Source organism: Pleuronectes platessa, chromosome 3, assembly GCF_947347685.1.
Source record: "Pleuronectes platessa chromosome 3, fPlePla1.1, whole genome shotgun sequence".
Classification (NCBI taxonomy): domain Eukaryota; kingdom Metazoa; phylum Chordata; class Actinopteri; order Pleuronectiformes; family Pleuronectidae; genus Pleuronectes; species Pleuronectes platessa.
Window position 1 is genome coordinate 30193604 of NC_070628.1, and position 17206 is coordinate 30210809.

General features: G+C 38.4%; 1 protein-coding gene across 3 annotated transcripts in view; it reads right to left on the reverse strand.

The window, feature by feature from the left end:
* Positions 1 to 3146: 3146 nt before the first annotated feature.
* Positions 3147 to 17206, reverse strand: part of LOC128436696 (glutamate receptor 2) — a 50971-nt gene continuing 36911 nt past the window's right edge. The window contains exons 15-19 of one of the 3 annotated variants that reach the window (XM_053418508.1): positions 16728 to 16926; positions 16280 to 16527; positions 8308 to 8422; positions 5319 to 5453; positions 3147 to 3317 (exon numbers count right to left, since the gene is read on the reverse strand). In XM_053418508.1, coding sequence (XP_053274483.1) covers positions 3147 to 3317; positions 5319 to 5453; positions 8308 to 8422; positions 16280 to 16527; positions 16728 to 16926 — 868 coding nt within the window. Of the gene's footprint in view, positions 3318 to 5311; positions 5454 to 7435; positions 7551 to 8307; positions 8423 to 16279; positions 16528 to 16727; positions 16927 to 17206 lie in introns of all 3 variants that reach the window. The other 2 variants (XM_053418510.1, XM_053418509.1) reach the window with 2 other exon arrangements.

Genomic DNA, 17206 nt, shown 5'->3' on the forward strand with positions numbered 1-17206 from the left:
CTTTTTAAGAAAGATCAGCAGTATACTTACGCAGGTGGCTAGGACTGGCACATGGCTTCAGCCCTGCTAATATGTATAGCACCAGTAACATCTTACAGCTCCAAATGAATTTTCTCACTAAAGAGTTCATGGGGTTATGGACAAGGGAAGCCCTGCAGTACAGGGAATCCAAGGACCCAAAAGTTGTAGCCATAGGCATCCAGGTCGGAACAGACATGAAGTGGAGTTTCGACAGAGGCAGAAGGCACTGGTTGGATCCATTGCAGTAGGACGAGCACGTCCTGGCTACTTCACAGCAACCAGGGTTGACAAAACCCAGGGTAAGGAGCGGAACACCTTATTCAGGAGAAAGAGCAAGCAGGTATTGAGGAAGTTCAACTGACTACGTAGTCTAGCAAGTCTAGTAAGCGCTGATGTCTGGGGCTAGAGCAAAGCACCTTCTTGCCCCCAGTGCTTTTTAAGAGGCTCTTTGGAACAGCTGCTTCTCAGCACTATCATTGCCACCATGACCAGGTCCTTAAGGCAATTGCTAACAGCATAGCTACCAACAACACAAAGGCCACCACCAGCCAAAGAAAATTGCCTACCTAAGAGCCAGAGAGAAACCCTGCCCACAGTCTGGACTCCACCAAGAAACCAATCATGCTGGAACGAACACCAATCGGGGAAGAGCATTTACAATGCTGGGCATTACTTGGAGGGAACCATGCCCACTGTTTTATATTTGAGGCCCCTGCTTTCTATTTTTATAAAGAGATTTGCTAGATTTGGGCACACTGGTGAGCCCATAGCACAGCCCTCATTATATTTATAATAGAAAGCTGTTATGATTTTCTTTGTATTACATTAGTAATGAGTGTATCAGTGTGTACGAGGCAATGTTCTTTATCTTCACATTTTATCCCTCAGTTTCATATCTGCATGTCACCAGGACTAGGTGTGACACAAGTCAGTAAAACACAAATAATATGGGACATCCTTTATACTCAACCAGCACAGTGAATGACCTGGAGGCAAATCGCCAGCTGAGAACAAATGGATGCTACTGCAAGATCTGTAAAATGTCCCCCATATACCATGTATCAAGTCAGGATGAACCACGGACACAGAGGAGTTGGCTTCTCCGGCGTTTCCTCAACAAATACTGTACAGTGCCAGTACTTCTTCCCTCCTCTCTTCTGTTGGCTTTCTCAGGTGAAATTATATAACGCAGCAACTTTATTGTTTCAGCCAGTTTCCCTCCTCTCTTACAGAGCAGAACAGGGGAATACTTACCAGTTATGTTTATATACACAATTCGCACGTCCAACCTGAATAAAAATAAATAATCCCATGGCGAGTTTATTTATATAGGGAAAATAAGGGGATGTACTGTTGGCCATCGTGATCCTGATTTTGTTCAGCAAGGCTGTCAATGAGCACCCCACCAGACACATCACCTAGGTTTGGAGCATGGGGACAGAGCAAAGGGTCTGAACGGAGCCTTTCTGCTCCTACAGAGTTTCTGTTATGGAAATATTGGCCAGCAGACTGAACCAAACACCTCAACACCAGTTCATGAGTTAGGCTAGAGAAAGAAAAAGAAAAGCCTCCTGTTTATCCTCCAACTCTGGTTTAGTCAACTCTGTCCTATCACAATAATCTCCACGTGGACAGGCCTTTTACTAGTTCTTTAAGTGCACAGAAAAACCTTGCTTATGGCAGGGGAGATTTAAAAAAAAGTCTTTGCCCATTTGTTTAGGACTTTTAGAAGGTAAACCTGTACGTGTGAAAGGGAACTAACCAAACAGAGGATTAATCATTAAATTAGTATTTGTAACAAAGGTGCCTAAAAATCCTCTATCCATGGGTAGCCAAGTTATCAAATAAGGCTGTTGTTGCTAAATTCCAGTTGATTCTGAGACAGATTCGTTCTTAGCTAATGAAACATGAAGCTAACTAATATCACTCTGTTGTGTCAGGTGTTCTTAGCAAGGTGAAGAGCAAAACAAAATGTGGACTTATTACATTGGTATTTTGTTCTAATAAGATGCATAGAGATAGATAAGGACACAAGTCACACCATTCCATCTTTTGAATGAAATTATTGGGCTGCCTAAAGAAAAGCTGGCATTAAGATATAGATGGGAGTGATGGACAATGAGTCAGTATAATAAAGAGGATGATTGGCTCAACGGTCAGAAAGGAATAGGAGAAACCGGGAAAGGACTGAGGCATAAGGATGGAAAGAAATAAAGAAATAAAACTCGGGATGGATGAGAAGATGAAGACAGGAGGACATGAGCGTGGGTTGGAGGAGTGTCAAAGAGGAGAGAAGAGGTCAGTAAGTGAGAAAAGGGAATGAAGGGAGTGAGCAAGCTTTTGGGTGAGGAATGAACAAAGGAATGAAGGGAGTGAGCAAGCTTTTGGGTAATGAGTGAACAAATGAAAGGAGTATCACAGCCATGTACAGTTTTGACCAGATACTTTGCATTTACTGTTAATCTAGACTGTCATGGGTATTTTGATCTCCATGTTTTCATTCTTTATCAAGACCAATTGCTGCATTCACACAGTAAATCCTATCGCTCCATAATACCAGTCAACCTCAATGGCAAAATTATTGGTGTTATTATTGCGATGTTAATTCAAATACAGATTCAAAGTTAATGTATTTGACTGAAATCACTCAAATCAAAATCATGATGTGACCTGTTCATTGTTGTTATGTTTTTCGTAAAATAACAGGTTATATCAGTGAAAATAACTACATGTAATATCACCATTAATTTAATCTTGACTGTTATCTTGTTGTGAATGATACTAAAAACATTTAATCTGCATCAACAATCACTTTTACTTTGCCATTTTTCCAGTTGTTAAGACGCTGGTATTGAAACTAAACCCTTCCTGGATATGTTTGGCATTTAACTTAAACCAGAAAAAGAGGAGAACTAAACCACTGGAAGTTTAAAGGTAAGCTTGAAGCTCAAAGAAAGTTTAGCACATGTGCAATGTTTTAATGAGTCCAAATGAAATTTGCCACTGAAGCAGCTGTGTTCAATCCTAATGTGAATCAAGTTGCATAAAAGTTCATTGTCTAAAAATGATTTATGACTGTGAGGTGAGGGAAGTTTTAGCCATCAATCATCACTCTCCTACCCGTGTTAGATCTTGACGCTCTCAATGCCGTAAACGTTGTAGCCCTCTTTATAGGTGGCGTAGTTTGGCTGGTGGCTTGGGGACAGCAGGTTGAAGTTGGGGGCATGTTGAGGAGAAGACAGAGTGTGTGTGTAGTTTCCTGTGTGCTGGGGGGACGACAAGGTGTTGGCTGCAACCTTTATGAAAAAATAAAGTCATCGTTACTACTATACTGGTTGTATTTATGTAACAATGACGACTTAAGCTGTTTGACTTTTAGTGTGACAATAATAGTTTGAGAAGCAATAGCCCTAATAGTGCTGAAATGCTGCAAAACCTAAATTGTATTATGAGCGAGAGAGAGAGAGAGAGAGAGAGAGAGAGAGAGAGAGAGAGAGAGAGAGAGAGAGAGAGAAAAAGGTAGAAAGAGAGCTGTCTTAACATTGAAATGTGGTATAAAACATTAGCATGCGTTTGTGTTAACATCCTAATGTCATGTTAGAAACAATAAAATAATACAAAATGCCCATTACACAGAGAGGAAAACAACTAAGACAACAGGTGAAAAGCAATGTATTTTCTAGAGGAAAATTTACAAAATATATAAATTCTTGCTTTTTAGTTTCTACATCTGAGGAGAATTTTTTGCCTTTGTTCAGCACATTTCTGCTCTCTGATTGGCAGACATACCGTCTGCCATTGTTTTAGATGCTCCAATAACATAAGTATATCTTCACCAAGAACTCTATTAGGAACATCTATACATATACTTATATATGGAAATATTAGAAAACCATATGGCAGCAGTGCAATGAATAACATCAGAGAGTCAGGTGCTTCAGTTCAGGTTCACAAACTGGAATACAAAAAAATTAAAGTGTGATCTTACTCACTCGCTAGTGCCAGAAAGGCTAACTTGAGTGTGAAACTTCTAATTTCTGGGGATGTTTACATGCAACAGTCTCCAAAGTTTCCAATCAGACTGGTGCAATAAACAAGGAAAGCGCCGATGAGTGTGAAAAGTGTGGACAGAAATGCCTTGTCGGTTAGAGATGAACAAGAAAAGCCCATCCCAAGTCCAGAAGGTGACATGAAATGAAATGTCTGGTCAAAGAAAGAATGGCACTGGGAAACAGGTGGAGGAAAGCATCACAGAAGTAAAGAGATCAATCTCCTGCAAGTTGATCTAAATGAACAACCGGGTAGACTAAACAGAGCAGTGAATCCCAGAGTTTGTTGTACGAAGAAGAGAACAAGGACAGCTTTTCTAACGGACCCTTTAGATTTGTCCATAGAAAATAGTGGCTCCGACTCATAATGCTAAAAATAGTATTATGAGAGGGAGCCAGCGGACAACTGGAGAGAAGCAGAGGCCCACTATTTTTAAGGGTATAGCTTCAACTACAGAACTAAATGAAACAACTCCGCAATTATTGCTCAGACGCAGGAAACCCTCACCTGCTTCAAGCCAAAAGCCAACAGCCACCACTGTCCCTATCACCCAAACCCAATTTGCTTCTACAGAGGCTCCACCTGGCCCAAGCATTGAATCTGTAGTCTTTCTGCTGAAATTAAAGACCAGTTGTCCCCCTGGACTTACCATGAGTCATTTACCCTCAAGTTGCCTTAGCGATTAAGACAACAAACTGTTTGGAAGGGGGATGGAAAAGACACTGTAGGCAGCTCAGGCAGTTGTCTAGTAAAAGACCAGACTCAACAGTGAAGGAAGAGTTATTAGTGAGCCAGGCTTTGTCTTACTTTTAGCACCTCTGAGTCTCCAAGTATTACCCATCTCTGTAGTCTGACTCCGCTCATAACCCAAAGCCTATTGCTATAGCCTGATATAAACATAATGCAAATGAGTTTGACCCAAATGTAGAACAGATACATTTAAATCAAGTTCAGACAAATTCCACATGAATACAAATGGTTTTTTCTTTAACAGTTGTACAAATATCAAGTCAGCTGGTATGGATTTCAGACATTGAAATACTACAATATAAATTCCATTAACCACGCAAATTTCTGCTTGAAGATATATATTGATTTATCTATAATTTTAAAATCTGTAATCGATCAAATTCAGATTCTGATGGTATTTTAGTGAGAATCTAACTTGTCGAAGATTCAAAATACAAGTCATACTATTATATTATTAAAATTTAAAATGGAAAGTGAGTTAAAACAAAAATTTGTACCTTCATTTTTTTGGCTTCAGCCCGGCTCTTGTAGCAGAACTCTACCAGTGCTACCATCATGGCAAGACCCAGACCTCCAACCAAGATGTAGAAGACACCTGCTACGTTACTAAGAGACAGAGCACTGGTCTTCTCCTGGTACACACACACACACACACACACACACACACACACACACACACACACACACACACACACACACACAAACATACACACACAAGCACACACACACACAAGAAGATGGCAGTCACCCAGAGAAAAGAGGGGTTAGTGGGGTGTTTTTATGTTAACAGCTAAATTAAATGACTGACACACTATAAGTGAGTGAGTGCTGTAAAGAGCTGTAGATTAGCACAGTAAAAAGAGCAAAAACAACTAAACCTGCACATATACACATATTTGAAACACAGTTTCTCTTTGTTGCTTTCTGTATCAGTAAGTCAGTGAATATATATATTTTGTTTTGACCCCACTGTATACTTATACATACACACAACAATCACATACACACAAACATCTATAAACATATATATGCAAGTAAACACATATTAGCTGTTACTTAAGTCCAATGTTAATATAATAATAGAAACAAGGGGAACCATAGTTTTTCTACATTTGACTTGAGTCAAATATCTCTACATTCGGCACAGTTAACCAGTATTAGTTAACTGTACCCCTCAATCCAGGTGTTTTGGCTAGGGTCACCATGTGCTCTGTTGTACCTAGAAGTACACAGCAGTGATGTCACAGAAAATATTTTTGTTGTTAAGTTTCTTAGTAAGAGTCATCAGCTTTAGACTTTTGTTCATCATCCTCCATATACAAGTATTTACTTAATCAGTGGAAATTAAAGGCCAACTATTTGAAATAAACACTTCCAGGAATTCAATAATGTCCCGAAACAATAATTCCGATAATCCCTTGGAAAGATGTTTCATTACCATAATTAGTATGATTCATGGCAATCGTCCCCTGTATGTAATGGCTGGCTTTTCTAACTTCTTCCTTTTGCCAACTAGTGTGACAATTCAAGATATCATTTTTTCTCAATGGTGTGTGACAGATACAGCATAAACAAAGAGGGAATAATTTACAGTCTATGAACTTGGATGTAGAAAATATTTTTTTTTTCTTAAGCAAAGTAGACCATGAATAATATGAGAGCTAGTCAGGGGATGATATTTATCAGAAGGTTTATTTATAAAGCTTTCACAGACAATAGTCATAAAGTGCTTAAAATGATAACACCAAATTGATTTAAGTAAATAGAACAAAGTTTTTGGTAAAGTGTATTGAAAGTATGATATCTCATGGATGATATGGTATGAAAATTCATAGATATTTAGATATTAAAGCTCCAAATTCCACTGACTTAATAAAAATGAATAAATACAGATAAAGATAAAAACCCAAGTGATGAAAAAGCAAGTGTTTCCCCTTGTGAGCAATATGTCATGATGACTTGAAAAGTCTCGAACAATCATAGATTTTGAGATAAAAAATTCTTATTCAAGAAAATTTATGAATTTCAGAAAAATTCTCATATTTCTCATGAACAATCCATGTATCCGGCTGTAGCGTGTGATACTGTAAATAAATCTAAATCTTAATTTACGGACATCAAAATTATTTCTGTCTAAACAAGGTTTCAAACAGACAGACAGATGGATGGACAGGCAGACTTCAACTTGTGTTAAAACAGACAGAACAGCTGATTATTCAACAGCCAAAATACACAGGGGACTCAGTGGGTTTGACTTTGTCTTAGTAAGTTGTACTGTTCTCAGGACACCAATTGTTTTTCTTCAATTCAATTGAAATCTATTCAATTCAATTGATTTGACAGACTTTACTATGTAAATTGTAGATTTTTTTTTCTCTTATCAGCATTATACTTACAGTTTTGAGGGTTGAAGCTCCATGCTTCAAACTGGGAGTGTCACTTACATTACTTAAAGCTATAACTAACCTGTACTAACAATACTGTGTTTGGTTTATTTTTCAGTTATAGATACAGAGATATATAACTACTGCAATTATAGAGCAAAGCTTACTGTGTATGTTTAATATGCAAACAGATAGTGTGTTTAACTGATTCACAGACATGTACAACTAACCTTATTGGTGGAGTCCTTGAAGCCACACTCTCCTTTATCGTACCACCACTTGTTTTTCATCTTGTCTAGGGTCCCTTGCTCATTCAGTTTCAATACGGCAAGGTTTACTGGCACTCTTCAATGGGAATAACATAAATAACATCATTATCAATGTTATCTTATGTTATTGGTTAGGCAGTGGTTCTCACACTCTGCTCCAGGACCAAGAGAAAGGCCAACACATGTTTGTCTTGAGTTATTCAAGGATTAGTTAGCTCATTTTGCGAAGCAAATATTTAAGTTAAAGGTTCATTGATTGTCAAATGGTGAATTCTAGGTGTTTAAAATGAAGCGTTATATTGAAAGGCCCCTCTGTTTGGTCCCTGAGACAGAGGATGAGATGTTCTGCATTGAAAAGCCTTTGTGCTGCTGTATTTAAGCAGCAGTATACTTCCAGTCCAGCCAGAGCCATAGATAAGTAGAGTTTGGCTGTGTTCCACACACTCTTTATCAACAACTCTTCTCTTGCACTGTTGCTGCCATCTGGTGTGAGGTCACCTGACCCTTGCCTTGCCCCTGACGCCTGCCCTACCCCTGACCTCAACCAAACAGTGTACAACACAATGGTGTAAGAGGCAGCACAGACTACAATGCTACATGTTGGTGATGCTTATCAGCAACAGCTTATAATAAGCCTATGTATATCTAATATCTATGTGCAAAATCTATGCACATTAATTCGTTTTCACATTTATGAGACATTGCTGGATCTTGCTGTTTAGTGTTCCCATGTAGCATTGTTACTGTGCTGCTTCTTTAGCTTTTTTTCTTTCCACATCATAGCCCAGTGTTACCTTCATGTCTGTGTGTAGTGTGCATGTGTGTATATTAACCTTGCTCTCCCCTCCTCCGCTGCCGCATTCTCCCTTGTCATACCACCACTTGTTTTTCAGTTTGTCCAGCAGCCCCTGCTCGTTCAACTTTAACACCGCCAGGTTCACCGCATTTCTACATGAACACAGGGGCTGTTAGCAGTTCAGTGGTTGTCACTTGAGTCTTCCTGCTGGTATGCATGTAAGCAGCATGAACTCTTAATCCTAAGCATTAACAGAATACAAACAGCTGAAATGGTCCATTTCATTAGCGGCAAACTCATCAGTTGTAGATAAGTTAAGCTTTAACATGTCTTGACAGCTATGATCAACCTGCTGAATAAATTACAAATATTTTTTTCTCAAAGATGAAACGCTAAACAAAACTTGTCAACTTTTTGGGGATTTTCAGTTGGCATTGACCACTGTTTTTGTAAATTTATAAGACAGCTTTCCAAAAAGGGAAAATCTGACTTATTTGTTGTGCTTTCAAGTTTCTCTCTACAATCTGTTCTTTTGTGAACACTAGTTTTTCTTTCAATCATGTTTTCTCTAGCACTGGCCATCACCTCTATTGTTAATGTTGGCAGAGATCTGGGAATTTAGAGTTTGGTGACATCACCCAAAAAAATAAACATCCAATAGGGCAACAAAAATGAAAATCAGACCATTTTTAAACAAGCCAACTAAAAGGAAATACTTTAAGCATGCAAAATAAGGCTCTTTTCAGACCTTGCATTAACATGTGTCTGGTCCGGTGTCAGTGCACCCAATATGCATTGAGATGTAGTCACTCAGATCACATTTGGAGGTGGTCTGGACCACGTATGGTAACATTCAGGACAGCTTTGGCTCAGAAGCAAGGAGATCAATGAGAGCAATGAAATCACACATGTGATCATATCTCCCTAGAAAGATGTCAATGCAGGATATAAACGGTTAACATCTCACCAATCATTTCTCATTTTAGAGATAGAACCATGGTCCTATATCAAAATAAATAAATGTTTTTCTTTTCAGTCAAATTGAAATGATAGTTTTAGGGTTAGGGAGTCAACGGTAAGGTTAAAGTTATGACTGTATTAGATTAAGGTGGCCAAAGGTCAATTGTAACGTCATTGAGGCACCACTCTTTCAACATCACTAGACATAAATACCATGTCTCTCTGTAGAGGATCTTGCTGTGTCATGTCAATTTCAATTGTCTAAATCTCTCATATAGACTTCCAACAACAACTTTTCAGTGACAGCTTAAGATGATCTGCTTCTCTATCAGGACTTTCAGATTCACATTTGTAGTCATACAGTTCTAGTATGTTTAGACTAAACAAATACCTACTCTGGGCTGTCCCACGTGACCAGACCAGGAACTGGTTGCACAAAGTTAGTCATTAACTAGTGTTGATAATAGTATGTAACAAAGTACCCTTTCAATATTTTGCTGATAATCACTTTATGTAGGTCCCTTAAATCATAGAAGGATGAATACTATGGGAGTCGTAGAAAAATAACAACTCTAAACTCTAACAACTAAAAATAGAAGGCTCTTTTTTTAACCAAACATGCCACTCCTTCTGAACACCACGGTTCCTCTGCTGATGGAGGACAAGCTGGGACGCAACAATGCAGAGAGTAACGCACAGAGCTCTTTTACATGGTCATCCAACTTTGGTCTGTTTGTCTTTGACTGTGTGTGTGTTTTTGTCTGCAGGTCTCTGTCAGGTCGTATAGTACGTGGTGTGTGGTGGTTTTTCACTCTGATCATAATCTCATCATACACGCCCACCTGGCTGCCTTCCTGACTGTGGAGAGGATGGTTTCTCCCATCGAGAGTGCTGAAGACCTGGCTAAACAGACAGATATTACATATGGAACCCTGGACTCTGGATCCACCAAAGACAGCCTAGACAAAAGAGGGCTCACTGCATCTTTCTAGTCCAATTTTCTCCTTATTAAGAATGCACTGCTTATCTTTGTCCACAGTTAAGTGACATGTGGTCTTTATCTTTCTGCCCTTCTTTCTTATAGATTGCACCAGGGCACTTTGATGTGGGCCCGCAGCCCAGTCCATATTTCCCATGGATGTGGATTCAGTCTCTAGGTGCCCCACAGATGATCTTTTATCTTTTTCGCCAACCACCATTCTTTTAAGTATAGGAACAAAGGCTCAACACAATATGCTGAACCCTGTGTGGGTTCTGTATGTGCATGTGAGCATGAGAGCAGGATTCAGCAAAGCTGATCATCCATTTATGGCTGTAGACAAGTACTGAATCTTTGTGCACCCAACCCAATGGTTGCTTTATAGGGTCCTCTTTTCATGTCATTGATTTGTTTTGTATCTAAAAGATCCTCAATCCAGCAGGAAGCTTGTTCTGTATAATATTTTTGATGTAATAATACGACAAAAAGGCGATGAAATAGATGCGAGTGGTATGTAAATTCCATTCATAAATCAAGTGAACCTGTCAATAGTGACCTTTGTGTGTAATGTATTGATTAATGAAGGTGTATGTTCTGTAAGACATTACAAATACTATAATAACATTATTTGGTTTAAAAATGTTTGCGATAACCAGGCATGGGCTCAGATCACAACCAATTTGATCAGGTGAAGCACATGTGAATCAACCCCTTCAGTTTTCAGCTTTTTTTCTGAACTGAGCCCACCATTTACATTATAACATTTATGATGCAATAGGGGCAATATTAGAATATCATCTAACAACAGTTAGATCATGCCAGGAGCAGAGACATGAGAAAAGTGGAACATCATGTTTGCAGGTATTCAGTGCATTATTCAAGCACTTTTGATATATCAAGAATTTTACTGACTGAAAAATGACCGAATAATATGTCTCTGGTTCTACCATGATATACGACAACAGCAGTCATACACTCAATTTTTGTTAAACTTAAAGCTCCATTAAGCGATATTTCTGGTAGTAAAATTTAGGGTTGCCAGAGTAACCAAGGGTCTTCTCTATTATCATTATTCTAAAGCCCATCCCAATATATCTTACTAATTTATCATCCAACTACCATCAGATCCAAAAGAAAAGCTCTTCACCGGCACATGATCTGATTGGATAATCCTTGCATTGAAAAAACCAAACAAAAAAATGCTATAAAAGCAAGTGTAATAAATAAGTAGTAAACTGAGGTTAACTAACCCAGCATAACATGATGTAAGCTAACTTATAATGATCCTGTTCATTTTCATCCAGCTAACTTGGTTCTTCTTGCTCTTATTACAATTTAATGAAAAAAGGAAAGTGGTCAGTCTGCCATTTTGCATCAAAATAAGTTTACCAGCTGAACCTCAGCAGAACCTCAGCTAGTTAACCTCCACTTGGTCTTATACATAGACTGTGGCAATATAAAGATCTACAATGCATCGCCACTATTGGAGTCTGAACAGTGGTGATAGGGGGATGGAGCCCCAGTAGCGAAATCATAACGATGCAAACACTTAACCAATCGTAAGTCAGACTGAGCAGTCAATCATCATATTTTTAGCATCAGATAACTCATTTAAACCAAACTTATCAGAGACATGGACACTTGAAGATACATCAGTGTGATAAGACCTACCCAAAAAAAATAACATCTTTGAGAAAAATGTATTGGACGTTAATTTGGTCAATGTACCATCTGCTAACATGGAGGATGAAGGAATTATGATCTGTCCGGCAGTCAGCCACTGGGTGGTAATTAAGACAATTTGGCCTTACTTCTAGGGAGAAGTAATATTATCCATACAGTCTACGGCCTTACAACACAGGTGAAGGAGATGTACTATATATGGAAACTAACCATTAGTCCTCTGCAACTCAATAGCTGCACATCTCTTCAGCTGTATAGCCATGCCCACATTTGAGATATCCAATCAACACCAAAGGATTTGATTAAATCACATTATTGACCAAACCCTGTTTACACTGTTCACGTTTCATTCATAAATATGTCATATTACCTATGGCACTGTAACCATTCCACTGTGGCTTCATTGATCATCCTGCATAATCCTAAAACGAAAACTCCCATGTATTTGCTACTACTAGTATATCCCATCTGGAGCGGTCTCTGGTCTGTAGACTGCATACTTGTCCTAGTTCCTTTTGGTTATTTAGTGAAGAGGAGTTCTTTTGGCATTTCATGTTGTTCTGTTTAAGTGAATACATCATATTGAACTTTATTCGTTAATATGATGATGTTTGGTTACCCATTACTATGAGTTGTGACTGCCCTTTTGTCTAACAAAATAATTGCATAATGCAGCTTTAATTGCAAATTTGACGATTAAAGGAACTTTAAATCATCATTAAAACATTCTGCAGGCCAAGGTTAAGTTTCAAAACCATCTGACAGATACAAAGAAGGAGACAGAGAAGGCAGGGCAGACAGAACCACGCAGGCATCAGTGTGCTGAAAAGACACAAAAGTGGGAAACAGTGACTGGCATGCAGCTCAACACAAACAACAAAACACACACAACACACACACACACACACACACACACACACACACACACACACACATATTTCAACTAAAGATTAAAAAAATAAGTGTCTGTAAGTAGTAGGACAGTTAGACATTTTAATTGGATTTTTTTCTCTATCTCACCATATGCACTGCATATGGTTTGCAACTGCAATCTGTTTGTATCACATATTTATTTCTAGCTGCACTATAGGTTTTATATTTATAAATAAATCCATAACACTTTCTGACTTCACCAAGATGTTGACTGTTCTCTTTTCCAAGCACACAAGATTGTACTTAAAATAAGTTTTTTAATGGCTCATAATGCTATAATTAAAAAATATTTTACTTTGAAATGTAAATTGTTGGTACTCTCTGAAATATATGCATTGTTGTACTCTGCGAGACAGGAGGGTGATCATATATTTATATTGATTAAGGTTGAAAAAAGGCCTGCAGTATATTTTGTAAAGGTGTTCTGTAAAATTATGTCAAATTCAATTTCAAGGTTGTCCTCCCAACATTCCTAATTCAAGATCTCAATATTTTTTTAAAAAGTGCTGTGATTGGTTGAACACAGCTCTGGGGGCACAGGCTGAGAACTGAAAAATAATTACATTCATATCTTTCAAATGTAACAAGTTTTGTGACACTCTAGTGTCATGTCAACCTAAGCATAGATGTATCTTATCTTGACTTTATGTAGGCCCTGCAGGAGAGATGGGCAGTATTTCTATTACTTGTGTTTGAAATACATATTTCAATTACTTTGATTTTTTTGTAATTTGTATTTGATAGGGCCGATACGAAATCGAATGTAATTTGTAACAAAATACCTTAGAGTGGAGTAATTTTGTATTTAAAATACTCAAAATACTTTCACCACTAATCAAAAAACAATTCACGAGTTCACCCATTCTTCAAAATGCCCTGGCTACCTACACGATTATCAGGAGAAAGGAGGCGAATCCATCAGTCTATGCTCCACTCAGCTTAAGATCTTGGCCTGGTGGCAGAGAGGGAAACGGCTTTCTCCAACTTCCAAGATGATGAGGAAAATGACTTCTTTGTTTTCTCAGCTGAAGAAACTCAAGTCCAGGAAAGACAAGAGATCACAAGCCACAGCAAAGCTGAGTTAGAGACCCTTCGTTTTCTGGAGGACATCAGAAAAGACCTGCTTTCTCTTCAGCAGTACCCACTTATCAAGCTCCTTTTTGTTCGATTTAACACAGCCCTCCCCTCTGAGGAAGTTGAGGGACTATTCTCGTTTACAGGAATAGTATTCCATCCGCACAGGAGGCGGTTAACAACAGAAACATTTTAAAAGTTAGTTGTTCTGAAAGGCTACTAAACTGGCTACTCAGTGGTTGGGTCTCAAGAACCAAAATGGAAGGATTATTATGTCATAAAGATGTCAGTGTGAACCTGTATGAGACACTTAACACTGTAATAAAGAACTATTTGGCCTACCATGCCACTGGCCAATGTAAGGGAAAAATAAGTAGGCTACCATGCCACTGACCAAGGTACAGTATAAGAGAAGTAAGTAGGCTACTCACTTGTTAAGTTACCTGTTCACTTTTGTATTTATTTACTATTTACCTTTTATTTTTATTCATTTTTCTGTCCAGAACTTGATGGACATTAATTTATTTTGGCTCTTTACCTATGTACAACTGTTTTTAAATCTATATTTTGCTTTTATAGTATACATAGGCCTAATGTGTGATGCTATTCATATGTGATGAATATTTTCTTGTTGATACAAAGCCAAAGTTTATAGGCTGTCAAGTTGTTGTCTTTTAATAGCTCTGCTTAGTTACAGTGACATTCTGTGACTGTTCTTCCTTTTTGTGGGGTTCACCAGAGCTTCGTGTGCATTATATAGCCCAAACCTGAATGCTCTGCTATACCAAATTGTGAGAAAACAGAAAATCCAGAAAAAGTATTTCCTATATTTTAAATACCAAATACATGTATTGTATTTTGTTACATTTTCTAGCACCGGTATTTTGTATTTTATTTTAATACATTTATTTGAGGGGTATTTTGTTTCAAAATACATTTTGATGTATTTTTGCCCATCTCTGCCCTGCAGTAAATTTGAGAGTAATGCAGAAATAATCTTATGAAGACTCTTCAAATAATCTAACTTTAGCAAGTCAATTCACCAATTACCTCTCTTGTTATCTGGTGAATGATAATTTAGTCTTAATGTTGAGATTTGACAGCAGTTGAAAGTAATGTATAAACATTGAAGTCTCTATCATTGCAGAAAATGTTATGATAACCAGTGGAAGCTAATTATTACGATTTGCTGCTGCTGACAGCAATTTGCACATACTATGACTGTAAAACATTTCTGGTTTGCAATTAGTAACAGGTTAGAGTTGTTTCTTGGACAATTCCTAGAGTAAATTGGCTATTCTATAAAAATATGGCACCTGTAAATTAAATATTATTATTACTAAATATATTTAAAGGATTTTTCCATAAACCCACGCTTTCCCTGGCTACCAAAACTGTTAGCTTGTGTCTTTCTGAGAGGCTACTGTAACAAAATATCAAATAATCTGAGTTTATTTATTTAAATAAAACTGTAATAAAAAGGTTTGTGGCTAAAATGTTATCTTTATAAAAAGTATATTACTTATGGAGGGAGACATGACACATCTCATGAATAACAACTGTAGACCCACGTAGACAAACATACACACAAAGATGCACACATAAAAGTGTTCAGGTCATAAACGCATAAATAACAATCCCTTGAGCCAGGTCTTGAAGAACCAGCTCATCACAATTGCAACCAAAGTCTCCCGATTGTGAACAATATTAAATCCCATTTATTCAGTGTATAGTGTTCTGAAAACATAACACTTCAACGTTAAGAAACTATATGATACTATCTATTCCCAATCCTGAACATCTGATGAATTGTTGAGATGAAGTATTTCTTCAAGACCTGAAATCTCAAATTCAATCAGCCCACCCACAGTCGTCAGGGCAACCACCACTAGCCATTGGTCAGAGGTGGTAGCCATGGTAAAAAATACAAACCACTGGGATGATGTCATCAGGGTAGGTGGATTATTATAACAACGAGTAAGCCGCCATGCCCCATTCATCACACTCGCATACTGCAACACCCAATTGGCACTAAGGCTTGGGACCAGACTATATCGCTCCCCATGGTGGGATATTTTCTTGAGCATGGCTGCAAATAACCACAGCCACAGCTCACACTGGCTAATCACCATCTGACTACTATAGCAGACGGTCAGCCAGCGATTTCTGATCATTACTGCAGAGCACTGAGGGAGGGACATTCTGAATCCACTCACCAGCCTAACTCAAAGCACAAAGCAGTTGCATGAATTGCTCTTTCCAGTGAAGAGGAATGAGCTGTGTGAATGGGGAGAGGGACAGAATGCTAGGCAGCAGGTTAGTAGCGTGAATGGTACATGGCAGTGTAGGTTGGCTAGCATTGTTATACTGATCCACCCACCTTAATGGGGATCCTTTGGGTGTCGCGATGCCGTAGCCTTTGGAGTCCAGGTTTCCACCCACTTTCATGGTGTCGCAGGGCTTCCTCTGCTCAATGTACTCATTCATGGTGGACTCCAGTAGGTAAGCATACTTCCCTTTGGACTTCCGCACACGGAGAACACCTTCTGATGTTTTCTTGACGAAGACTGAAGGTTCTGCTGATTTCATGTACTGCCACATCTTGTCGAACAAGGCGATTTTTGAACGCTTAAAAAAAGAATAGAGGCTATTACAACTTAATTTGAACATCTGGGGTACCATTTTATACACTTTAATACTAATCTAAACTTGTATATACCAAGTGGCCACACTGCCACTACTGCCACTCCAATGTTTCCACAAAAAAATGTAAAACTATAGGTTGCATTTGTGGCAACCTACTTTCTGTTAGTTTATGAAGTCCTTACCCTGAAGAACTCCTTGGTGGATCCAGAGTCCAGGGTTCCATATGCAATATCTGTCTGTTTAGCCAGGTCTTCAGCACTCTCGATGGGAGAAACCATCCTCTCCACAGTCAGGAAGGCAGCCAGGTTGGCCGTGTATGATGAGATTATGATCAGAGTGAAAAACCACCACACACCGCCTACTATACGACCTGACAGAGACCTGCAGACAAAAACACACACACAGTCAAAGACAAACAGCCCAAACTATGCTGTTATTTTAGTTTCCAAAACTGAAATTCATGGGCTGGCTGGGAGGTTCATGTAAAGAGGATAATTGAAGGCCTTGAGAAGGAGCATCCCTGTTCTCCCTGGATACAAAAGTAAATTATGTTATGTTTCTTGATAAAAGAGAGCAAAATTCTTTGTTGCTTGTATAACATCATAAAATCTCTAATTCCTCTCATGAGTTTTATTAAACTTTATACTACTTAAATCCCTGT